General features: G+C 43.6%; 1 protein-coding gene across 8 annotated transcripts in view; it reads left to right on the top strand.

Annotated features, from left to right (window-relative positions):
- LOC124307929 (segmentation protein cap'n'collar) overlaps positions 1-26,116 on the top strand; it is a 123,018-nt gene that overhangs the window by 58,552 nt on the left and 38,350 nt on the right. For all 8 annotated transcript variants that reach the window (XM_046770124.1, XM_046770122.1, XM_046770121.1 and 5 more), the window contains exons 2-3: positions 4,432-4,614; positions 9,789-9,876. In XM_046770124.1, coding sequence (XP_046626080.1) covers positions 4,432-4,614; positions 9,789-9,876 — 271 coding nt within the window. The remainder of the gene's footprint in view (positions 1-4,431; positions 4,615-9,788; positions 9,877-26,116) is intronic.

The following is a 26,116-nucleotide window of genomic DNA, read 5'->3' as shown; positions in this document are numbered from 1 at the left end:
TCTTGTCTTTGGGATATTTCGTCCGAAACGCGTGCGGTCCTTCCGTATGTGCACCTGGCATTATACGCGTAATTGTCGACGAATGAATTGGCTCTATCGCAGTCCAGATGATCAGGGTGTACCGTTCGTTTCCTAAGCAAAACACTAATTCTTCTGCTCGGTGGCTGATGAGAGCAGCTGTATTGCGGAACGACGTTTGTTCCACGATTTCTCTGTGAGACCAATTTCTACCCAACGCTCGCCAACTCCGTACCGAGTGTAACAACTCGGATCCAATTTTCAGTCAAATAAAATCAGAATTGCTCCGGTTTTTAGGCATATCCCTATACCCTGTCATCCAGTTCCAATTAATTCTCGGCGAAACTTATTCCTGCTTTATGATTATACACTTCTTACTATACACTTTTATACAATTTTTCTTTCGTGTTATAGATATCTAGAATCGGTGGACTTCTTGTTTACCGTAGCCGTAGAAAAATCCAGATTAAACATTCTTGATTGTGTGTAACCCCGAAGTCAAGATTCGATGTTAGTAATTCTTTTTGTTAGCGAATCGAATGAAAAGACTTGCGATGAAAAAATCTTCCCGTCGCGATTCTCTTCTGAAATGTCAACGATTTTATTAATTTGACGTGATCTTTTTTCCAAAAAATAAGAAAAAAAGATTGCATCTAATAGAATTTCACTTAAACACACGCGTTTTAAATTTTTACAATACACCTTTTCGCAGATGCATTGGCGTGCAAATTAAAGCAGAAACCGCTATCCGGGATGAAAGAGAGAAAAAAGTAAGAATTGTTTGTCAAACAATTAGCCGATGGTTCGATAAATATTTTAAACCATCGCCGGGACGTGCGGCGAAGCAAAAAAGGACATCCATTATGATCCGTCTACTAGTATTTACTTTTCCAGACTTCAGCTGTAGGAGTAAGAGATCATTCGAATTACAAAATTTCCTGTTAATCGCACCTCGTGCGTTAAGAAGGCGTGTCTTCGTTTAAGTTTTTATTTATTGCTCGTGAATGATGTCCGATGCAAAAAAAAAAAACCATGTCTCAGATCTTGTACCACTGCAACTTCTGAGCGGCAATGTAATTTTCGGAATCCTTACAGTCCTTTCTTAAAATCCCACTTTTTCAACTATTACGATTTTTTGCGTTACAGTCGCAAAAATTTCTCATCAAGAATCGCTTGGAGGGTAGTGAATTCATCGAAATTCTAGAGGCAAACGGCAATAATATACCGCTTCGAATACCTCTTGTAAGATTTTACAAGTACTTCTTACTCCAGCCGATCTGCCTACCGAACCAAACATCTTCAGACCCATTGTTTTAACCCCAGTGATCGACTGGTATTATACGCTCATCGTCAGCTAACTCTGGCCCCTATAAAACTCTGAGAAACGTAGATGCGAGATAAATCGACTCCCATCATCGGCATGTAATTGCTGATCTACCGATACCTGTGTCAGGTATACGTACCTATGCCGTTCTGTCACTGCCCAATGACACACCTCCGAAAATGCATCTGCGATCGTAAAACGAGTCGGCAATACGAAGCCGTTCCCTTCCAATTTATTTTTGACGAAAATTTGGAATATATGTTAAAAAAAAAAAAAAAAAAGACAAAAAAAAAGAAAACCATAAAATATAACGATCGCCTCTTGCCTAACAACGGAACTCAGCCCTCCTGAGGCGTGGGTGGTGCACTCTCGCCGCCATGTTGAATCACCCAGCGGGACATCGTAACGCCGCGCCCACCCCGACCCGCTGGTTCCTGGCTCGTACAGCGACCCTCGTCCTCGACTTCGGTTTTCAGGAGTGCCGAGCCGGCTATCAACCTCCGGAAATAAATATTTGCATGGAAAACCATACCCATCGTTACCCATGCGTTTAGGATTTTTTTTTCCTTACCGTCTGCAGAGGACGAAGAACAAGGTTAAGTTCACTCCCGGGATGTCATCGATGATCTATCTTAAAATTATATTACCCCTAATTCATGCTTGAGAAGATGTCGACAGAAATTGTCTTTTTCCACGTCAAATTGAACACACGTATTTTTCGATGGATACGCATCGGATTTTGTGTCCGAAGAAGCGAACGTCCGTTTATCAGTTGTTGATTTGTTTTTGGTTCGACGATGTAAAAACAGTTCCAAGCCCGATGAGAATACCGTATAACTTGACGTCAAGGAGTCATTATCCAGTTGTGAAATACGTCATATTGATTTCATCTGGAGTTCTATAACCAGTAGGGATATCTGTAAAAAATATATCCATCGAATGACTTGTTGAGTAAACTCTCTTCGTTTCCCACAATTGAATCGACACCGGCAGGGCGGGGCACGATGAGTGAGAAGCTGCAAACTGTAATCGTCTATAACAGTGCGATGATCTAATAGTACTTTCGAAAACGGTTCTAAATTGGCGAGGAAAATCCAGAGATTGGATAACGGGCCGGACTATGACGAATCCACCAAATTGGCCGATTGTCAGTGGGGAACTATTACAGCTGCTGCATCGCTGTGAAGTCGGTTCATGCCGCTGTGTACCGTATTTACGGCTCGTCTTGATGCCACATTTTGTACGACAGACGCGCATTTAATTCCCGCGTGCTCCCGCAGCTCCTCGACCTATGATCGGAATTGTGACGAAGAGAATTCAAAGCTCTTCTTCTTCTTCATATACGCAACCAGCTGCAGCGGACCCTGAAATAACTGCCTGGTCACCCAGGCTGACGCTCTTTTTATTCTTTACACGGTTTCTTCACATTTCGGTGTACCTTCTACCGAAGTTTCTCTCCCTCAACTCGTCCGTTTACCGTATCCTTTTGCCACTCAAACATCCGATTTTTCTCCTCGCGCAGAAAGCGCTTTTGTATTTTGAGTTGTACGACCCTTTTGGGGTGAAGATATCAATCGAGTTTTTCATCTTCGTCTGTAACTAACTTACACCATTCTTCGGCGAAAGATATGTAAGAATTTGAAAAACGCTACTTTAATACGCATTCGTCGGTTACTTTTCAACAACACTAAGATAATCAATCGATACATCATCGAATGATCCTGACTCTCCGGGGCTTACTTTAGTTTCCTCGTCATCTCTAATCGATTGCTAATCCAGATGAAAAATTATTTTACAGGTATAAAAAATGAAACTTTGAATCAAATTTTTGTTTCAAAAATATTTCAATTCCGATGTCGAAGAGTCGACTGTTTCAGTAACAAAAAAATCTGTCTAAAAACTATAAACCACCTTCAAAATTTCCCCTTTTCATATACGTTACGGAGGCTTTTGTATCCGACGAGTTATAGATCCAATGAAAATCATTCCTATTCGCATTAGAAGTTGTAACATCTAAATTGCGATTCTACTCATAGGTATTATTACACCTTTATATTGAAACGTATAGAAAATACTGTTGCGTGATAAATTTCGAAGATTGCCCGACAACTCCCGTCAAGGATTATTAACACGGCTTCTTTTTGTTCTCTTTTTTTTTTTTTTAATGGTTTTTTTTTACCGCCATTGAGGATCCGTTTTACACCTACGTACAACATTCGGCGAAAACGACGTGGCGCCAGAAGCCGTGGCGCACGGCACGGCTAATAAAATGTAAGTGAGACGAGAAAATGTGCGTTGTCGTAGATTGCGCACGTGCACGCGTCAAGCTTTTCCTGATATATATACCTAAATGGATGTCGTGCAGGCGCCATATTTGCTGGTTCAGAAACCGTACGAGCATATACCATCTATATACAAATGCACACGCGACCACGCACAAAATGGCGGAGCCTTCACAGCGGTGATCAAGATATTCGCATCGCATGTCCCGAAGGTACAACCAGGAAAAGAAATCGCAATTCTAATCAGATTGTGCCGAATTAGTTTTTCCAATTAATCATGTTACAATCGTTGTATATGCGAATATACACGTAATTCAGAAATTAATTTACGAAAATTATTGCCAAGTACCAAAAAAAATTATTTATGAAACGGTATAAGATACGTTGAAATGAATTTTATTAACGACGCGGAACGGAGAATTTTCTTTTTTACCTATACGTGATACATATAGCTACTCGTGTATAATATGGTTTGGTTAATGCAAATTGCATAGCTCCTGCACAATTCAGCAGCAACTGCTTTGCCTTTTTTAACAAAGGTAATAAATGAGAGGCGGCTGCAGACCCTTGTACATTTCACGGGAATCAGACATTTCTACATCCAAATAGATCGTATCGTGGGATTTAGAAAGTGATGGGTTTAGCCGTCATGTATATACCTACAACGAAGTCTGCCCTGTATTTCAATTTCGACGCGGGAAAAACTTTGCACAAAAATTAACTAGCATATTATACTCGACGACTTCTTTCGTTACACGCTTGACATGTATCATATAATTGATCGCTAATTTTATTCTGATCTTTCAGGACATGGATCTTATCGAGGTTCTATGGAAGCAAGACGTGGACCTGGGTTTCAGCCTGGATGAATCCGTCACTTCTGTTACCGAAAAGTCAGCTTCATCCCCGGACGATCAGGACCCCGAAAACCCGGACGAAAATTTCGAAAAGCTGAAATCCCTCGAGGCCGCTAATGATACCGAAGTACAGGTGAGTCTGATTTTTCGTACTACACCTATGCAAAGTTAATTCGTTATCTTTAAAAATTGCATCGGTTGATCGAGTGCCAAGTTACAAAAATTTTCAGTGTCGCCAAAAACCTAGTTACGTTACAAAAGTTTTATCGGCAATAAAATTTATCGTTCAAGGAAAAGGTTTTAAAAAAAACTCTTTGCTAATTTAAGTTTAAGACACGGATTTTTCACAAGTGTTTACCTGGACGAACTGTCAATACTTTCGAACCGTAGTTTGTCCGAGGAATAATATGATGCAGTGGAAATCAAAGTATAAAAATAAAAAACAATTCCGTATCATCGATTGTCATGAATCAGTTGATCGTGACAAATGTCTGAAGAAGGAAAAGGATATGCTACTTGCCTATGCAAATTTTTTGGTATAGTACTTAATCCTACGAAGCTTAGTGAACGTACAAGTTACTTTACTTTTGTCTTTGCTCTCTCTCTTTTGATTTAAAAAAAAAAAAAAAACAGATATACCAGGATTTTCCCTTGAACAAACATCGTGAGAATCTTCAGTAGCCTGCTGTAGTTATTGAAACGTATACGTAACCGTCCATGCAACACAGATCTATGCATTCATGAATGTATATGTACTCCGTTAGAAACTTGAAACACATTTACGAAATCGATCGGAAAAATTGATCAAAGTAGAATCGAAAGCGGGACGACACTACGTGACCGAACGACCATTGCGCTGATCGCCTTTGCTGATGTTGTGTTGCTCCGCAGCACCGGCCGGACAAGAATAAATGTCCAATTGAAGAATCAGACTCCGGTCGGGCAACGTGCAGTTGTCAAAGCGATTGCTCTACCGTCCATTACGAATGAATGGACAACTGTCGGCATTTTTTTTATCAAAGCCGCTCGTCGACGGAATTCAGCATTACTCGATCCTTGGCTTATCGTAGGGTGGCAGAGTGGCAGCGTCGTAGCACCAGGGGTGCGGACCCTGAGGATGACGTTGCGTCGGCGGACTGGGCGGGTCGCCCATCATGCACGCAGCCTCGACTCCTCGCGTTTCTTTTCCACTCCGTTTTCTTTCCCCGTTGCTGCCTCTCTTTCTCTCGTTCGTATAGTATTCTCTTCTTCTTCTTATTCTTATTCGTCCTCCTCCTTCTCGCCGCAAGGCATTGTTCACCGAGTTCCACCTTTGTGCGAGCGCCGTTCGCCGCCGCTGAAGCCTCTTCACAGTCTTCTGGGTTCGGTTTACCATCGAGAACCGCGATCACAAGGAAACGAGGTACCAAATGGAGGAGAGACGTCCAGTCTACCGCGGGACTTGCGAACCAGATTAAGGCGGTGATCTCGAGTCGCGAATCTGACTGGAGCAGCTTAATTTTGTGGCCATCGAGATCTAAAAACGTCGTGAAATACTCAGACCACCGATCGATCCGGAAATCTAGCTTGGACCGAGGATCGATTACGTATGAAGTAAAGTCGAGCATCCGGAATATGGCGACCGCCATTTTCGGGACGGATCTGCACCCCCCGGGGGACCGTAACCGGAGTGCATGGGAGTGCATGGGAGACAAAGATGGGAGAGAAAAAGGGAGGTGAACCGTGAAGAACGAAGGAAAAATGGGGCCAAAAGGACGCCCACTCACGTTTTCAATTTCCAGGACCATTAATGCGTCTACGTTCCCTCCTACCGATGCCAGGCGGGGGTCGAAACTGGTCCATGCCTCTCGTCCATCATCTTCCCCCGAGAATTCTCACCCTAAAAACCGAACGGGCGCCACTGGTTGTTATGCTTGCGTTAGCGCACCGCGAGAAATCCCGCAAGTGATTTCAATACGTATTATTCTTGTGCATAAATATAAATTTGTACGTGATTTATAACGGATTCGCTGTCTCGATGGTTGAGGGGGGCGAACGGCGCCTGCCAATACGCCAAAGCTTGTTCACCTACTGTCGGATTGTTATCCCGTCGCAAATCGATGAATCGGAACTCGCAGGGTTTAGTTGTAGCTGCTGAGAGGTGGAGGAATGGAAGGAAACGGAGAAAGGCTAGAGAAGCGGGAGAGACCGAGTCTAATGGAGAAATTGAGGGAATGTAATTCTGTCATGCTGGAGTATCGCGATCATTTAGCATCGTAGTACCCACTTATGGAATATCCATCCTACAGCCTGAACCCCAACAAAATTCTACAGCGTCATACCACTCGGAATATTTAATCATCGTTATTATCCGCTCAACGTGTTGTTTCGTTTGCAGAAACATTTAGGATCTCGGACCAGTCTTTCTCAAAAACGCGACTCAATCCATCGTAACTATTCTCACAGCCAATTCCCACAGTCAACAGCTCGTCTCTATATCACGGTTTTTTTTAATTCCACCCAGCCTAGATACCTTGATACCAAAGAAAACGATTCGCGTGTCACTTTCGGCGCATGAAAGAAGTGAGGTCGAAGGTGGTTGGGTGGTCCTCTCGCCCTCAACTGATACGAAGTAACAGCGCGTAGCCTTCACCCTGTGGCCTATCGTATGACAAGCCTCGCTCGCGTACTCCTGACGTCGCCGCAAGGGGGTACAGGGGCACCGTAGAACCGTGACTGGCACCATTTTCCTGAGGTTTGAGAACGCACACACGCGGATCGTCGCGCATTGTGTACCCTCGATGACAGCGTCGGTGTGCGCGATGGGGATGAAGAACGTATGTCAGACGGTTTCAAAGAACGGGTGGCATTGATTTCGTATATTTATATACGGAGGTGGGCCGGGAGGTTGAGGTGGGTTAGCGTTCGTCGGTGAAACCGCGTCCTCGTCGACGTCGGCGTCCGAGTCCTCCTGACAGGCCGATAGTCAGCCTCGGCCCTTAATTGAGAGCTATGCCAGAAATGTCTGGACGTCTTGCTCGCCGACGACAGAGACCTCCATTGTCGAGTCTGTACCGCGGACCGAAATGAAATGATAATCACAATCGTAATGATGATAATTCAAAGCAAAGTAACAACAACTTCAGATCAAATCTGTAGCTTCCCTTCGAAACCCGAACGACGCAGCCTCGGTATATCTTGATCTCAATTTGGGACGTACGTATCTGCTCTGCGAGTCTTTGGCGATGAAGGATGCCTCAAACGTTTCACGATTGTACCTGCAAACTTCAAAAGTGACGGCCAAGGCGTGCTTTCGATGTGAGTCCAAACGTTTTTTCCAAACTTCGAACGGGGTGCTTCTCGGCGTGAGAGATATGAACACCATCGGCACAGTCATCTGTACCACTCGCAACTCGGTTACGGAATTTTCGTGTCGGCTTTTACCTCCGTAATGAATTTCGGGTGTAATTACAATATAACGAGAGTCCGTTCAAAGCTGGCTGAGAGTCCGAGAGAGCGGCGGAGTGCCAGAGTGGCGGAGTGTTGCAGCGGGGGAGTGAGAATATCCGAGGGTGGTTTCGTATTCAAAAACCCCTCCAGGTCTGCGCGCGGCACGCAACAATACATCACGGTCGGATGGATGGTATCGGAACCCGACTATGATTAATGGTCACGACACAATGCTGTTTTCATTAAACTCATTTCACTACAGCCGACGTATAGGCGTGTACGCGGCCGGCCGCAGCCATGGACTCGCGGGGTTCACGAAGGGGGGCGGAGGAGCGGCCCAGAAATAAAAGACGGATAACGCGGACCTTGACGGGAGGATATCGAGGACCCCGTCGTGTACACAATAATTAGTATACAAGGCTTGCGGGCATCTAAGCAAGCTGCCAACTTCGCCAGAATTCGAATTTGGAACGCCTATAGTTGGCCGCTGGTTCAAACTGATAGACAAAGAGACTTACCGACTCCTCGGGATGAGAAGCAAAAGCTACCGTCCGAACTATAAGCGGCTGAACACGCCAAACTGCTCGGTTAAATAGGACATCGCGGCACAATTTCGTTCCTAGAATGCTACAAAAGTATCATCTTTTCGTGATTCCTGAACGTTGCTGCGTTGTGTTGGTTGGAACGGAAACGCGTTCGGCTGCTAATCTCAGCCTAGTCAATGTTGAATTTTGCTTACTTCTTTATTTTTTATAAACATTTCACGGCCTGCCTCATATTGTGTACACTCCCAAGTGGATTGCAGCGTCTGTAAAGGCTGCATCAACCGACCAGTCCACCACCTCCCTCGTAATCTCCAACCGTGTAGAGCGATGAAGCTCTCTCGGGGTTTGTGTACGAGGTATTGTCGCTTCGACAGTCGCGCACTGAAGGCGAGAGTGTATTTTAATTGGTCGAAATGATTACCCAGCAATACGGGTGTTGTGTACGCCTGAAGGGCAGAACGGGCACACGTGGTATTAACGGACCTTACAGTCGAACAGTCAGTCAGTCCGGGATGTGTGCATTTAGCCTGCATTGTCGAATGGGATCCTAAACCGTGAGCTTTGAGAGCGACGACTGGCTAACAATACGTGCAATCATCTATACGCCGGGCACTGCAGTACCCGCCACCTTGGCTGGAAAACCTTGTCTCCAAAAAGGGACGATCACCGCCGGGGGTGTACGACCGTGATTCGTGAACCTTCTTTCCCGCAACAGACGTCCCTGTGACTCGTCATCGTCGTCCGCAGGTCGTCAGAACGGATTGTCTACCCGCGATGAGCCTCCACGTCAACGCGGCGTCACGTATGTCCGTCTACTTTGTGCCTTCGTTGTTCGCCAGCGCCAGTCCCGAGACCAACCTCCATTCCCAAAGATCGAAGACCAGCATCGACGTGACGCTCTAGTTCGATCGGAATATCGACCAGACCTGGAACCCAACGAATGCGTAGACACTGTCGTAATGGGTCGCAGTGAAAACCGTTGATCAATAAATTTTTTTGGAACCAAACCATCCCACCGAGCGATCCGACGTCCGCCATTGACTACACTCTGTCTTACGTCCCATACTCCATAACCTACCAGTCACAGAAGATGTTAATGTGTTCCCTGTAATCGGGGCTGGACTAACGCGGCTCGAATCCGGGTGCCCGAGGCAATTCGTTGGTTGACGTACCCCGACTTGTGGTCAGTCCGGAAAGTCGATTGGCCAGCGAAGTAATAAACGTTTCTAAAACGCGCGTGTATCTAGGAGCGTACGAATATCCATTTTAATCAGTACCGGCTCGCTTATGCTGATCGGCATTGCACACGATGAACTGTGAATTATGATTTTAGGAATCCATCGCCAAAGACGTCGAAAAAGCCCGCGCCGAGGAGGCAGATCCGTGGGCCGGTCTTCCGTACACCATAGACTTGGAAACCGGTGAGTTAAGCTTCGTTTCATTTTTTTTTCGTCTTTTTCTTTTCTATTCGTTTATTCGTTTTTCTTTGCATCACTGCCCGCCTAGGGAGCAAGATAAGTGCAGCCGCACGCTGCGCGGGATGCATGTAAAATTAAGGCAGTAATTTGTAGGTACAAAAGTTACGGAGAGCTGTTACAACCTGCTTCTTCTTCGCTGGCTTGGCAACTGTCCGCACCTGCGACCGCGCCCTGCACACCCATTACCATAAACACGATGAAACCTCGTTGTACCCGGAAAGAGGATTGTCCAGCCTGGCGGTTGCACCTTTTTTTTCTTCTTTCTCTTCTTTTTCCTCCTCCATTCTCGACGTGAACATATTCCTCGCAACCATCGCCATTTCCGGTCGCCAGTTCGAAATCGGTACTCTTCGCAGTCAGGATCTGTCCGCGAATCGTAGACCCTGCCTTCGATTAATTGCCAATTGCCCAATCATGTCCACGAGGATTATTCTACCCATGAGCCAAAGATCGATCTATAAAGTCATCGTGCGTCCGGTGGTTCGATTGAGCCACCTACTCCTGTTTCCACTCCTCCCCCACTCAGCGGTGTCGGTGAATATTATATCTATAAACCGTACGCGAGGTCAAGTCAGACGAACGTAGGTTGACCGTTTAATCGGCGATATAGTTAAATCTTTTTTATTCGGGTTTCTAATGACTGGCGTTGATGAGTAGCCGAACGCAGACATTGGTTAATGTTGAGAGCAAGAAGTAAATTAACTCGAGTTTGAGATTATAATCCGTACATTGGCGTGTTTCGGGAATTCTTTTTATATCTTTCGCGTTGTACAATATCGGTGTAACGAAGCCTGGAATATCACACGAATTAAAGTTTTCAAGCATGTAGTATCTATCGCTCGCTGACACAAAAAAAAAAAATTCAACACCCGCACCACCTCGCTTTCTAGAAAAATTCAACTGGTGAAGGAATAAGATGCAGTCAGTCATGGTACCCGTTGTCCAGAGAGAGTGTCGACATATCTAGATTCGAATGTCCGATACAGGCGGTTTGTTTGTTTCCGGGAATCAATCCGGGATTACCTGCGCAGAAGGTTCAACCAGTCAACGTAATTTCCGAATTATATTCAAAACGTAATTCCAAACGTATCTTCCACGGTACTTTCGACTATCTTTTCAATTAAATCATCATCCAATGTCAACAACACCTGCGGTGCAAATTAGGAAAACGAAGGGTGCAACACATGCGCAAAATAGACGATATTTCATTCGAACTATTCGCGGTATGATCAACATGCGTGGAAGATGATGATGATGAAGAAGAAGAAGAAGAAGAAGAAGAAGAAGAAGAAGAAGAAGAAGAAGAAGAAGAAGAAGAAGAAGAAGAACCCGGACCCTCCTGCGGAGTCTGGGCGCGCAGTTCCGGATGACGCTGGGAGTGGCTCGAGGAACGCCCTCTCCTCTCCTCTCTCGTCTCTCCTCTCCTCTCCCCGTTTCCCCTTCTCGCCGGGCTTTTTTCCCCCCACCCTTGATTTTCTCCTCTCCTCTCTCGGAGTCTCCTCCGCCCCCACCCCGCTGCCGCCGCAAAGGCTCTACACGCGGTCCCCTCGATCCCCACCCACTCCCCCTGCATTTAATTACTTTAGAGACCAGACAGGCTCGGCTTTTATACTTATAATACGCACCTTGTCTGTAACGATGCGCGTTCGTCTCACGATGTCGACTTAAACCCTCGACAAATGTACTCGGGATCTGGGATATTTTTATTATACTATTGTTGTACATACCATAAACTGTTCTTATTTCTTATTTATTTTTATTTTTTTTTGTTTACTTCATCTTTTTTTTCGCAATCAAGTCGTCTCTTTCAAACAATCCGCACTCTTGTTTTTCCTAATTTACTTTAAATCGAAAAATTTGCCGATTATCGACAAAATTTCATCGGTTCGTACCACGGAAGAAGGCTCCAAATTATTTGAATCTGTGATGAAATCGAGCCGACTTTTCAACTTTCACTAATAACTAACTGGAACTCCGTTCATTTCACGTATTGTTCAGTGATTCATTGAGATCTACGCGGATCTAGGCGAGCTAGAAGAGGAAGGAAAGAAAAAAGAGGCAAAAAAGAAAAAAAACAACACGACGCACACATTGATCTTAGAAGCAAAAACTTGCTCGATCGCACTGTGCTGGCATTGTACATCCTTTATAGGATAGTTAAATAATGGTACCTGTACACGAATAGGGCGGGAAGGGAGGTTGGCCACACCGTATCTAGCAACAGTTGTCGGTTGATTAGCTTTTTAATTATAGACCCCCACCACGTGACCTTATCTCGAGACGGTACGAATCACATGCATATATTATGTCCGATACGTCTAATATAAGGCGTTCCGTGTAAGAGCCCCGATTTATTGACCCTAACTCATTGGCAATCGACGTTACCGCCGATCGTCGCGATTGACGCGAAGATCTTGCAGTTTATACGGAATAATACGGAATACCTGCTTTCATAGAGTATGGGTGCATTTATAATTGGTCGAAGAGGCCTCGTACATTCGGTTATACGTATACTCATCCACACACGCGCAATCGCCGCAGCATCGCCCCCGCCGTATTAACAGATGTTTATATCAATATTTATGTGTGTGCGGCTTCGGCAGCTGCCTGTACGATACGGAATGAAAAAAAAAATTTTTAAAAAACGCTATCTATCGCTGTTACACCTTTCGGGCAAGACCATTGATCCATTAATCAACCGCCATGTTGAATAAATGCGCCTACGTATATGTATACCTGAACGTTATATATTGTAGACACGATGGGGAGAGAGCGAGAGAGAGAAAGAGATAGAGAGAGAGATCAATCGCCTATACGTAGACCGATTTGATCGGCGCGCACAGATTGCCGGGTAATGAGTCTTGGGCTTGCCGACCGGCCGGTCGGCCGATATGCGATGATGGTTGGATTGTAAAATTTGTTCATTTATTACAGGTATACCTATTTACATCCCCCCGCAACGCCATGCCGCAGAATTGTATCGGCTATCGATCGATCGGATCAACATTACGCGTTATACATTATTACACAAGTAATACCGAAGGAGCAAAATGCTGCTGTGTTAGATCGTATCGCGCTTGTGCAAGCTGATCCTGCGACTCGTATTGCCCCGCGATTGTCCGGTGCAACGGCAATCGAAACTCGACCGTTGCAATTTATAATTACAGCGTGGCTTGTTATACATACGTATAAACTGTCGAACGTTCAATTTTCGCATCGTAAGAACAAACGCTGTTTGCTCTGCGCTTGCCTCGAGGGAATTGGCAAATATTCTTTCCGTGATAGGATTATAGGCCTATCCTAATGCAGTGTGTATATCTAATTCCAGGGCAAGGCTGCGGGAAGGGGGGCAAAAGATACGGGCAATAAATCTCACGACGTGATCAATTGCATCGTATATTTATTACTCTCGGTATGGTTACAGCTTCTCAATAATAATTAAATAAAGTAGGAAACAAAGGAGACAATAACAAGGAAAAAAACCGTTGGTATATGTACGATGATTCCGCGGACCAGTCTTGTAACTTATAGATCGTATTTGGATGATTCTGTTTTATTGAGATTGAAATTCGCTGAGCACCACCTGCGTGGTTTTTAAAATTTTTTTTGTATCAAGATTGGATCAAGTGCGGATCGATGCGGTCTGCGATAACTCTCTGTCAATACGAACGGAACACATGGATGTATGAAGCGTAACTTTGTACGACAGTGATTATACGGTCACGTATTCACAGAATGATATTCGGGCAAAAAATTTATACTCTCGTCAGATATAAAACTCGCGTGCTTTTTTGTTTTTTCAACTGGATGCCAATTGATGATGAGACACGTCGAATGAATTGTAACGAGATTATAGATACACCGTTCAGATTCGAATTGATAGACACGAGTTTAATTTGCATCCACGACTGCTTTGTATGTATACGAACGTTAACGTATTATTCACCTTCGAAAATAGATTCGAAAAACTAATTATCACAACACTTCGTTTTGGAAAATCGATTATACCGTCGCATTCTTCCACAGCACCAATTTCTAAATTAATTTTCGTCCGAACGATTTGCGAACGGTCATTTTTTTCTCCCTCCTTTGATGTTCTTCTTCCCTCCGCGCCCAAGAACCTGCCGCCATTTTCCGTTTTCCAATTCCACGCTTGATCGCTCTATGGTTAACTTTTCGGGGTTTCGGTTAGTTTCCTGCCATTTCCGACTGTAAGCTCGATTTCCGAAACACCTGCACGTGCAGCTGTACGGTAGAATCGCGTTTTCTGGACGACGATTTCCACTCGAACGTACGAACAATTTCGTCTTTTAAAAATCGCATGAAACAGAAGAATAAAAACATAAAAATCCGGATCGAATTTCGATTCGAAAGTCTTTGACGACTGTATCGTGATATCTGTTTTCATGTCCGCTTGTACTTGTACAAAGTCGTGTAATTCGTACGACACCACGGGCTGCAGGATCGAAAAGGAAAAATAAACAGGCGGCATCTTCCGCGTCTTAGTTATAAACAATGATAAATATGGATATGCGCGCGAGGTGAACCCACGTATAAATTGCCGCGGTATATCCTGAGCCGACGTATAATACCCAACTACCTTAAATATCTTTATGCTATACGGATTACGTAAGTCCGTCGGATAGCTAGACCTTGTCGGTCGGATCTGACAATGGATTGCGGATCTCGCGGCGTTACTTACACAGAGAGTTGATGGATTATCGGTAAACAGCAGTGCCACGGTGTAAAATCTCAAATCTCAGCCACCCACGACGCCATCGTCTTCCGTCTGTCGGTCATCGGCTCGGAAGCCGTGATATTCGAAGCGAAGAGTCCGCTTTGTAAAGTTGCTCAAACGAAAGCTTCACAATTTGCGAGGAAAATGGCGAAGGAACTTTGTTCTCATTCAATCCCGGGGGCAAAACTTTCCTTTCGTAATTAACGAAAAAATGCGACCAATATCAATTCTCTTACTTCCATTCCCGAGAAAATTCAAACGGTCAAAATGGCGACAACCATTCGTGGTGTATCTTCTGAATTCGGATTAGATCGTAGAGCGAGGGGGACGAATTTATTCGATGGCTCGGTTTGACTGCGGGGAGAAACGATCCCATTGCCTGTACCTATTGTTATATACGTATATAACACGGGGCTCGGCGAGGGTGATATGGGAATAAATTATCATAGGCGTACGGTTCTTTAGTCTCCGCCTTCTCCGATGAAGGTGCGTGCATGGGGCATCGATAGACGGAATACCGCGCGTCGTCTATATCGCGTGTAATAGCTTCGGACAGACGTAGAGGACAATAACTAATCGTGCTTGGCTCGCCCCTCGAACCGGAAAGAGACACCGGCGGCAAAAAAGCGGAATGAAAAACGTTCGAGAGGAAACATTCGACGAAATAAGAGGAGCGAGACAGCCGCACGGTGCGCGCTTTGGAAACCAATTGAACTTCAACATCTGGCTTCTCGCTACTACATTCTGTGGAATGGAATAGGAATGGTGAACCAAAGAATTCGTGAGCATTGTAGGTACTTCGCAGTTCTTGGGTGATGCTAATCCCGTACGAAGCAGGACTTTTTTTTTTTAGCCTGTCGGAAAACCAAAGGAGAATAAACTCTGCCGAGGTACATAAACGCGGGTTTATTCCTCTTGAGCGTCTTAGACGACTACATCCTTTGCTAAAACTCCGCGTCACGGTCTTTGCGGCTTGTTGATATTGACTAGTCATGGATTATGTGTGCGATTGACTATTGGGCCGTACTTTGCCGGGGCTATCTGGTCTTCGCGAACGTGGATCGAACGTCTGTATCGAAATTTCAAATCCACCTTGTATCGTGTTCGTTACGGTCTTTGTGGCGAACTGAGGGACGCGATTTTTTTTTCTCTCCGTTACCGTCTTTCCTCTTCTTCATTTTGCCACAGAGGCGGCAGTTCGGACAGTTAATTCTCTGTTACACGATGAAAAGGAAATTGAAATATGGTCGGTGATAAATTGCACGTAATATAATCTCACCACGCACAATAATTAGAGGCTTCTGTTTCGTGTGCATAGTATCGCGTAATTTTGGTTTATTCATTTTTTGTTCGCGAAAAAAGTTTAGGAAAAAATGGTTCTTCGCCACAAGAAGAGACTTCGGTTGTAGTACGATCAACCTTTTTTCACCGTTCAAAGACTAAAAACCCAATAACTCGCTGAATGAATCCTTGTAATAAATAATAGCCGTAAATTTTGTGTCGGTGATCAATGATCAATACCGATTATTTCGGTCAAATACTTATGCAATTGAGTTTTTGCAGGCATCATGCGGATTCAAACTGAACCGCGATTTACCGCAGAGTTTTTTCTTTTCACTGTTTCTTTTTTTCGACGAGTATAGAACAGATTTTCAAATCTCAACTTCCAGTTCCAATGCCTGACCGCACGTATTTCTTAGCCGCTTATCCATTCTCTGCATTCTGTCGTGCGGTACCGAGTTTTTTAATTGAATCGCATTCTACTCCGGCACGTTTCTGTGGATTCTAATAGCCTTTGTACTTTTCGTTTATTGAATTGCGTAACGATTAAACGTAACAAAGTCAACATCCCGTTCACGTAATATGCGAAAATTAGAAGCAATTATTCTGTGATATTACGCTTATTGCGTGTGTAGAAAAGCAAGGAAGAGACGCGGCACAACGAAAATTATTAATATTAACGATGTTTTAATTACTATCTCTTCGCGTGCCTCGAGGCCCGGATGGGTTTTACTTTATTTTCAACTTTTGTCATAACCCTGGGCTATTCGTACGCCCGTGCGTGTAATCCGACGAAAGCGTCGGCGTATCTCCAACCCAAATTGTCAGTCCTTGGAAGAAGAATACCACCGGCGAACACAACGATACAATAGTCGAAAACTCGAGGGGGCAGCGATGGTATATATTCGGCCAACGCGTTGAAGAATATGTTGTCGGAAATTATAAACGACGCGCACGTGACAACCACGTAGCCGCCTGCAGGCCACGCCCATGAAATGTATTAAGGAAATTGCTTTTCATACCGCTAGAAATTTCACCCTCTGTCTATATCGCGCCATGGATTTACGCGAAACTGGATCAAATTTAAAAATTTATCCGGCTGGTTGTCTTTCTCGCGTGTCTCGTCGTCCGTGTAATACTTCTGGACTGACGATGAGAAATCCGGAGGCGGAACCTGGAAATTAAAAAAGCCGCGTGCGCATTTTGAGCTGTAAAGTTGTCCGGGCAGGAAGGAACCACGGCTCCAGACTTTCCCGGCACAGCCTCATTGCAATTCAGATCACTCTTCCGTCCCACGAGAGAATCAATATTTGGAGCTATCCGTGTTCCGCCATGTTAGAATCCCTCGGGGTTACGCTCGCCCGCTCGGGGGCAGCTGCTTGGCAAAGACCGTTCGGGGGTTGGTGCTCGGGAGCGTGACTTGCGACAACCACCCCTGCTACAGGAGTACGCACCATTACTCATATCATGGCTCAGCACGCGGTGTAAATTCAAGCCCAACCTCTGTGCGAGTCGAAGAAAGATGGGGCACGCACAAATGTATTCGACGATATTCCGGATTCCGGCGTCGTTAACAATAAGAGTTGATAGGTATCCAGACTGCAGGCTGCGCGGCCTGGAGTTCGTGCAAGCAGCGTGTTTAACCCGGGTTTAAATTAGTCGGATGTATATTGTAACGCTTCCTTAATTCCGCCCACTCGTTATCTCGTTACATGTTCTCGCTTCCCCGAGATCGACGTTACACAGACGCTCGGCGTCTAATTCGGTTTAATAGAAGGTAGATTTGGACGGAGGATAAAACGCACGTCGCTGCGTAATTAGAGTGCAACGTATACCGCGAGGGAGGAACGATAAGTTTATTGTTGCTTTGAGAAACCAGCCAAGGCGAGGAGCACGGGATGGCGTGGCAACCCCGTGGACAGCTGAGTCGTATCAAAGACATTTCAATTCCCCGAGGATTAAAACATTTACATAAAACCCATATTATGAAAGGGACGTAGGTACGTGCCGTACGCTCTTCTATAGTCCTAATAAATGATGATGTGTCAATGCGGGCAATGAAAAATTAAACTTTCGACTTGTCAAGCTTTTTCAACTTCTAGTGTTATAATGCTTTTTTACCTTTTGTAAATTCCACTTTTTACCTGGACAGGATCGACGGTGTAACGTTGGAAAGGATTTTGCAACTCATCTAGTCCCTCAAGGTTTCTTTTAACATGGTTTGGATATGATTCCACCTTTCCGAACCATCCCGCCAACTAGACGTATACCCTCCATCCCGTATAATACACGCTGGTTTCGTTCTACATAAAACCTAACGCTTTCGTATTGTTCAAGCACGAAAATTCTTTCCACATACACGATCGCGGAGATTGAAATTGTGTCGGCAAAATTGGCGATAGCTTCGGTAGTCCGGCATAGAAATCCCGATACAGATACACCCGAATGCTACCAGCTTCGTATTTGATCAACCAAAAATAATATTGTACGAGTAAATTTAGAAATACAAAACACCGAAGAATGCAAAGCCCAACGTTAAACAATGAGAATCAAGAGCTCCCACTCCTTCCGACCATGTTGATTTAGGATAGATATGTATCAGGCAGAGGGGTTGAGGTCAGCCTGTCACCTCAAGTGCCATTAGCCCTTTCAGACGCCCTGCCTTCTCCACCCAGCTCCAACCTGTCATTATTGCATCAGGCAATTTTTTGTCCGAAGACTTTCCCAAGAAATCCTTACAGCCGACGGGGTAAAAAGTAACGAACCAGCCAGGAGCTAAACAGCTTCCCTCCCGTTGGTTTACCGAGTTTAATTGACGGCCCGATGTTCCACTGACTCTGATTTTCGTACGGTTGGTATGCCGATGAATCGGTTGTGAACTCGGACGGTTGGACTTCACAACGGATCGCGCGGTGAGCATAACGCCAATTCTTGCCAAGGAATACCTTCGCGGAAACGTGAGAAGAATGGATGACATTTCATCGTCTCAACCTTCCTAAAATAATCCACTGTTTAAGGGGTTCTCCGTAAGAGGTTCCGAGAATACAGAGAAGCTGTAACAGATTCATTGTGCCTTGAACTCGGGAGTTTCTGAGTTCAAGTACTTGACCAAAGCATCCTATACAAACTATAGTATACAATGTTGGATGTGGGCAAAGAGAGAAGGAGAAGAATTCACGTGTACATAAGCGTTTTACAAACAGAGGTGAAAATTCACCTTGAAACTCCAACAGCCAACAGCGAATATCAAGGCTACAACCTTGTAGGTATAACTTTTCTTACGCCACAATCCGAGCTGATACTTTTATTGGTAATAGAATCGAAATAATCTAAATCACTTTTTGCGCCCCGCATTCGTTGAGTAAATCTTGCCTCCTCGTTCAACCGATCTCTAATTAACTGTTGTAACAATTATTGATCACTCGTTCCGCACGGTGGTGGAAAGAGAATTCAATGATTCGCAGTCGCTGGTGAAAAGTACGTATCCCGAGCGCTTCTTCATTCGACATGGAAAATCGTTGTCGGAATTGAAAACTCGAAGAAGCAAACTTAGCCAGCGCATTCCTTACACCATTTTGCACCACTATTCACGCCCAATAAGTTATCTGGTTTATCGGTAATTTCGTGCAGAAGGTCTTGCGGAGCTGTAACATCCACGTATTATCCTTTCTCGCTTCGCGCCGCTGCCGAAGGAAGCTTGTAGCACATGAACGGTGTACGAAGTGTGGCTATATAGGCTTGCAGGATTTATGAAAATGGGTTGATTCTTGCGCGAGGCAAGAGGTTACGCGTAAAGTATCGCAACAAGCGACAGTGAAACGAAACGAATATCTCGGATCTCTTTCACCAGTCGTATTTCGTTTCATCGCTGTATTTTTAGCAATCGCGAATCCAACAACGCCGTTGGACCAGTTTAAACCACTGCATACGAAGAGACCCAATTCCGCTCGGGATGACCCAGCTATGTGTATCAAAGGTGAACATTCCGACGGCCTCTAAAAATGCAAGCGCAACATCCCAAGAGTGTAAGTCATACTATGAGGTGGCAACAATGGTCATTGACGGGGCACAACAATCCAGAATGACTTGTGCCAGTAAGCCACTACTATCCTCGGGTCTTTGACCCGGTTTACAGAAATTTCCTAGACAGACCTACGTGTGGCGGAGGCACTCTGTCCGCCCGATCGTCCAACCGCTGTTGACGATATCATCCGATTTCCTAATTGACTAATCAGGCACCTTTTGGGATTCACGCACGTATAAGTCTAATCGCTTCGATCATTCGTCAGAGGTGAGAAACGATGTTATACATTCTCACATATTCTGTCTGTACGCGTTTTCGTAAAGTCATCGGAGAGAATTGTGATCAATTGGAAGTAATTTTCCGACTTTAGTTTATTCGTTGATCACCCACTTGTCAATTAATTTTTTGAGCGATAACGAGTTTTCAGACTTCTTCGTTCTAATTCAAATCTTACACTCTGATAGAAATGTCTCGTATAGTTTTACAGCTTACGTTATGGAGCAGTGTGTATTTACTATCGTGGTGACTGGACCATAACACACTCGACTTACAAATCTGCTGACTGTTTGTTTGGCAGGCAACGTGTGATATCATTATAGGTCTATTCACTTGTACATTACGTCCAGTCTCAACAATGACCGACACTTTTCTAACAGATATTACTCTCCTAATTATATTGGGTTGTTAGCAATTCGGTGTATAAACTTACAGTCGACTATTCTTACTGCAATTGTCGGTCTCGTTCGGTTATCGCATTTCTGTTGTGAGATACATCGCGTTATTCACTCACAGCCAGGAAATTGATGTCAATTCAAATTAAGTTTAATAATCGAGGAGGCGAAACTGAGAATCTTGAAATAACTCTGACCCTTTGTGTGAACATCGCATATTGAAATTATCGCGTCGTATATTAACGTTTTACCATGGCATCTGTGATCTAAATTCATATCAACGTCACAGCCAAAAAATTCCCTCCACTAGACATTCAAAGCCGTATTATCCCTTTGAGAAATCTATCATTGATTTTGTGTTATAGAACGTTTCAACAATGTATAGGAAAAGCACAACTTCATGCCCCCACTATTATTTACCAGCGCAGGGTGTCCTCTCTGTTCTTTAGCAACGGTACAACAATACCTAACATGGCTTTGTTATGTTAGTTATTGCCTAGGCACAGGCATAGAGTGATTTGCACTTATCAGTTAATAAATCAGTTCCCCACGTGATAGTATTATGGAAAGTATAGAACTTCGATACCGCGTACTCGTGAATTATTCATATGAATATCAAAGTGGACCACCAATATGAATAATTTCGGTTTACTTTAGCAAAAGTGAAGGAAAAAAACAACTTGTTGACGTTAACAAGTTACTGACTTTGGTACACTTGATTTATAAAAGAGTTTATTTCTCAGGTTTATGTGAAGCTAGTTTCAAATCTTTCCTCAAGCTACAACTTTTGATCAATTAAACCAAGTCGGCTATTCAATTTCAAGAATCATTAATGGGTTTGGATGTGAAATAATGTTTTCTACTTTGTCAGCCACCAAGAAGATTGTTTCCAAAATCGTATGAAGTTATATGTCCATCGTACCAGAGATGAGTAAAATCCTGAAGAAATAATCGTCGAAAGTGATTTTGGTAGAACAAGATAAACGTACAGTCTACCTTGAAACTATATGAATAGTCTTTAACTTTTTTCAGAAGTTGAGAACAACATTTTTTTTTTTATTTAGCAAAAAAAGTCTAAAGGCGTAAAATCAGGGGATTAAAATATTTTGGCCTCTACAGGTATACAAAATGTGATTAATATAAGGGAGTTGGGGAGGTTTTTTAGGGGGTCCCCAAAAATAAAGCGGTCTAGGAGAGCTGAAGAAGTGGGATAAAAAACCAGTGGGAATATCTTAGAGACCAGACAAAGGCTGAGTGATCGGAGAACAATAGATGTCGAGGCACTCTCTGAGGCTTGACGCAGCCTCCGTGACGCTGCGCAGCTCACCATCTCTCAGCCTCACCGTATAATTATTATCCTATCAATGAAACTCCTTCTCCAATCGATGCGACTCGTATGTTATTAGCAAAATTTTTAAACTCTGCTATATTATTGCAGAAAAATAATTCACATTTTGTACTGCGATGCGTCTTACGTCAAGGATAATAGAAATCCAGCTCCCAGACGAGAAGATCTAGCGTTAAATTTATTCTACAGAAATGATTATGTAGATAAAAGTCTAGAGTTGAGGGTGCGTGATGTCGGTGGTAACAGATAGTAGTAGGCTCTTAAGTTCTCCGCATAATATTCAGCATCATTTATATCCTTGTCAAACAGACTGCGCCACTCAGCGTTGCCGGGTCTTCGTCTCCCTCAGCTTTCTACTCGAGGTGTGATTACTGTTTTTGAGGTCTAGAAAATTTTTTGTGCACTGTTGGAGTCGACTAGTATTTTATGAAAAAAAAAAATTCACTAGGATGTTACACGCTGCGCCATGGCGATACCAGTTCACGCTACGCTGGGTTTTAGAATTTTAGAACCGCTCATAGCTAAGGAATCACAAGGTAAGGCAGAAAATGAAGTGTAAAAAGCTGTGCATTCTCGTTCTGGTCTAACAGGTATCCGTGTATAACATTATGCCAGCGTACATTACGTACATTGGAATACAATCTTATTGGTGGTAATTACCTAGCCAATCTGATGGAAGCTCGCGGCGTGGTGGGCAAAGTATCTTGAATCAAGCGTGCGAGTGAGAGTGACGACACAAGAATAAAGGGTATCAATAGAGGAGGCATTTGACAGGATTTAGATACCATCTAACAGCAGTGGTTTACAACCTTTATCTACGCCTGGGTCTCTGCCCCTCCGCTGGCTCTCTAAAAATTGCTAGTCACCTGGCCACTGTCTTTTTATGGGATTATATGCTGCATCCAATTTCAGAACTATTATGGCCCTTCAGATCAATACCAATTCAGTGGCTTGGCATAGGTCAGTGATTCTTTTTATTCTCGCTTATTCGTTTGTTGGTTTATTTCTCCGTCTGTTAGAATTGTGTTTATAACGCTCAATTTAGTTTCAATTTTTCAATAGTAAACATATTCCAATTGAAAGTAGAACTGTACGCATTCAATACTGGAAACTCTACTTCTTCAAAGAGTTTATAATTTCTGATATGGCCAATACTTGGATGTACATGCTTGAAATCACATTTTGATTGATAATTGGAACTCGAATATAGTACTTGAAAAAAGGAAGTAGTATCGAAGCCCTACGCTACCACCTAAAGTTGATTTTAATTCAGGACCATGTGACGCTTAACAAGTTTTTGACAAATATTCTCTGGAAATTGTTTCAACTAATCTGAATGAAGATGCAAAAAGAAGGATCTTATAGATCGGGGAGCCAGGGTATCGTCTACAAATGTCGAGGGTCTCTCGGAGGCCCAGGAAGTCCTCGACAAGGGTAGATTCAGCCCCTCAATGACTCGGAGGTTGGTAGGAAGCGATGCACCCCTGCCTGTCGCAGTGTGGCAACGTCGACCGATCAGGCCTTGGTACGCTCCCTGCTCAGCGGGGAGTCGGAGAATGGCATTATGGGTAGAGACCTTCCCCCTCTAGCTGGAAGTCCTCCGGCTCACATTGTCTGGCAGCCATATTGGAATAACAGCCAACCCTGACGTGATTGGTTGGTTCTTTAACAGCATAGCCACGGCCCTGGGACAATGCCTCCGCTGGCTCCAGTTAGGCAATGCTTTGCTTCGCGATAGTCTATCAGTCAACTCCATGCGATGGTCCAATCAAAATCATCTATGAATCGGGTCTAGTGACACATTTAATTATTTGACAGTTGCAGTTTGTCGTGCGACAGACATCAAGTTTCTTCGCTGAAATTATACTGTCACTAAATAAATCAACAGCGTAGAGAATATAAGAAATAGCAAGAAAATAACCATTTTCAATCAGTGCTAATAATCCAATACAGTGAAAATGTCTAGTGTCAGAATTGCTGAATTTGGTGTTATCAAGTTTTGAACATTTTTGATTCTACAGAAATGGCTATTTGAGTTGGTGGTTCTTGTTGGAATATCAAAACGTTGGTGGAACGTTCAAGGCGAATGTTAAAAAACTTTTGAGACTAGCTTGAATAAACAGTTTTTAGTTTTCAAGTGGGCAGGTGTATTTTGAAAATGGCTTTATTTTTCAATCTCTCATTGAAATATATTGACACCGTTGTGGACGTATATTGGCTCGAAGAATGTTTGTAGCGTTGTAGATGTTATTGGGAACAATATTAAAATCCATGCACCGATAAATTTTTCAAGTGACAAGAAAAGTTTGCATCTGAATAAAGTTGTGCTGTGATACGAACGGTGTTGAACCGTTTCTTGGATTATTCTATTTTCGGACTACTTCCACCCAGGTATGTAGGTGTAAAAATTTTGCATAACCAGATTGCTAATTGTAAAGATATATGAAAATTCATTACACAAATTTCGAGTCAGAAGAGACTAAATAAAATCGTCAATTGATTTCTTCGCTAGTAAAACGGATTTCAAATTGTACAAAATTTAGTGGTTTAGTCTAACGTAGGCGGTGGACACTGTGGGAAGTTCTCACCGTTAATCTCGTCTAATAAAACAGTTGACAGCTGTAAAAATAATTAATATTAATGATCGCAATTGCACTATTCAAACTGCTCGTGCTGCCAGGTGCGGAAACTCGTGCCTGTTGACAAGAACTGAACTTTTCACACTCGGCGGGGAACGAACAAACGAGCGAGTCGCAAAAGTGCAGAAAAGTAAGATGTCAAGCTCCGTTCTGAGCTCGTGAATAATTTTGGGCCTTCGTCGCTAACTCCGGTACAATCGTCATCGATATATTTGTCAACCGGTGGGACAATGCTGTCAAGATCGTGATCGGTACGTGAGCCGTCGATTCAGAGGGGCCCAAAGTTCTCCTCCATAGGACCCAATGAAACTACCGTAAAGCGCGCGTGTGTATTTTTACACATGCACTTCCCCCCCTCTGTCTGTGTGAAAAATAGATACATAAGAGTGTCAAACGCGTGTGCAAAGAATAACGTGAGCCCCTGCTCGAACTGGATGGTTCATTCGACCCGCGGAAGATTGGCCATTGGTTGGAAATTTTGCCAAGTAATGCCAGAAATATTATTAGAAAAACGCCATTAGTCGAACAATGGCGAGATATGAGAAATGATCTGTCAGAATCTCATGTCTAGGAAGTAGTTGCAGGCATAACTTCAAAGGTACCACCCTTACACATACCGTATACCCTAAAAATGAAAGAGATTTTTGCATCGGCGAATGAACCGTGAGCTTGCGCTTTTAGCCTCTGCAGGATATAAGTTGGTTTCCTTCTTCTTCTTCTTCTTCCACACAATCTACCTTCATCGGTATTTCCTAGTTTATCCCTCGCCGAAAATCCGAAAGATATTCGTATGATTAAATAAGTTTTTCCGACTATGCGTAGTCAGGAATGATCGACAATATTATCTCGACATCGCAAGTCGCTTCCCCGTTGAAAAAATAACACCCGAGAAGATCATGTCCATGGTAGATATAATGTTTTCTTGTGAAGATATTGAGAAGTTTTCGGATACTTTTAAAGAAAGAGAGAGAAAATTTGGTGATATCGAGTAACCAGAAAGAGGAGATAGAAACTCAGAGAGTAGCTGACGGTTTGTGGATGTGATGTGGGCGCTTGGAAGCGCAGGTTGTAAGGGTTGCTGTTTATCTGAAACGTGATTAATGGATTTAGTATAGGACAGTGGACACTGAATTATGACGTTTCAGGTGAAACACAGCGGCGACATTCCATTTTCGGGATCGTTTCGAAACGAGCAGAAGCATTGCCGTGCGTTTTTGTAACTCGTAGTTACACGTTTTTTTTTTTTCTTTTGTTATTTATTTATTTACTCTTTTTTTTCTCTTTGTGACAACGATTGAAAGAAAATCCGAACTTCTATTGCCCGCCGGGTATAGAAGAAACTTCACCTGAATGAACTATTTTGAATGATTGATTTTCACGGTGACGAAAGAAACTTTTTAATCAGCGGAAGAAGCGATTATTTTCACCCGTAAAAATCTTCGAACGTACTGTTAATTTTGCAGTGGAAAAAGTTTTGATACA

The sequence above is a fragment of the Neodiprion virginianus genome, chromosome 6 (assembly GCF_021901495.1).
Source record: "Neodiprion virginianus isolate iyNeoVirg1 chromosome 6, iyNeoVirg1.1, whole genome shotgun sequence".
In the NCBI taxonomy this organism is placed as follows: domain Eukaryota; kingdom Metazoa; phylum Arthropoda; class Insecta; order Hymenoptera; family Diprionidae; genus Neodiprion; species Neodiprion virginianus.
Note: the sequence above shows the minus strand (reverse complement) of the source record. Positions and strands in the feature narration are given on the sequence as shown.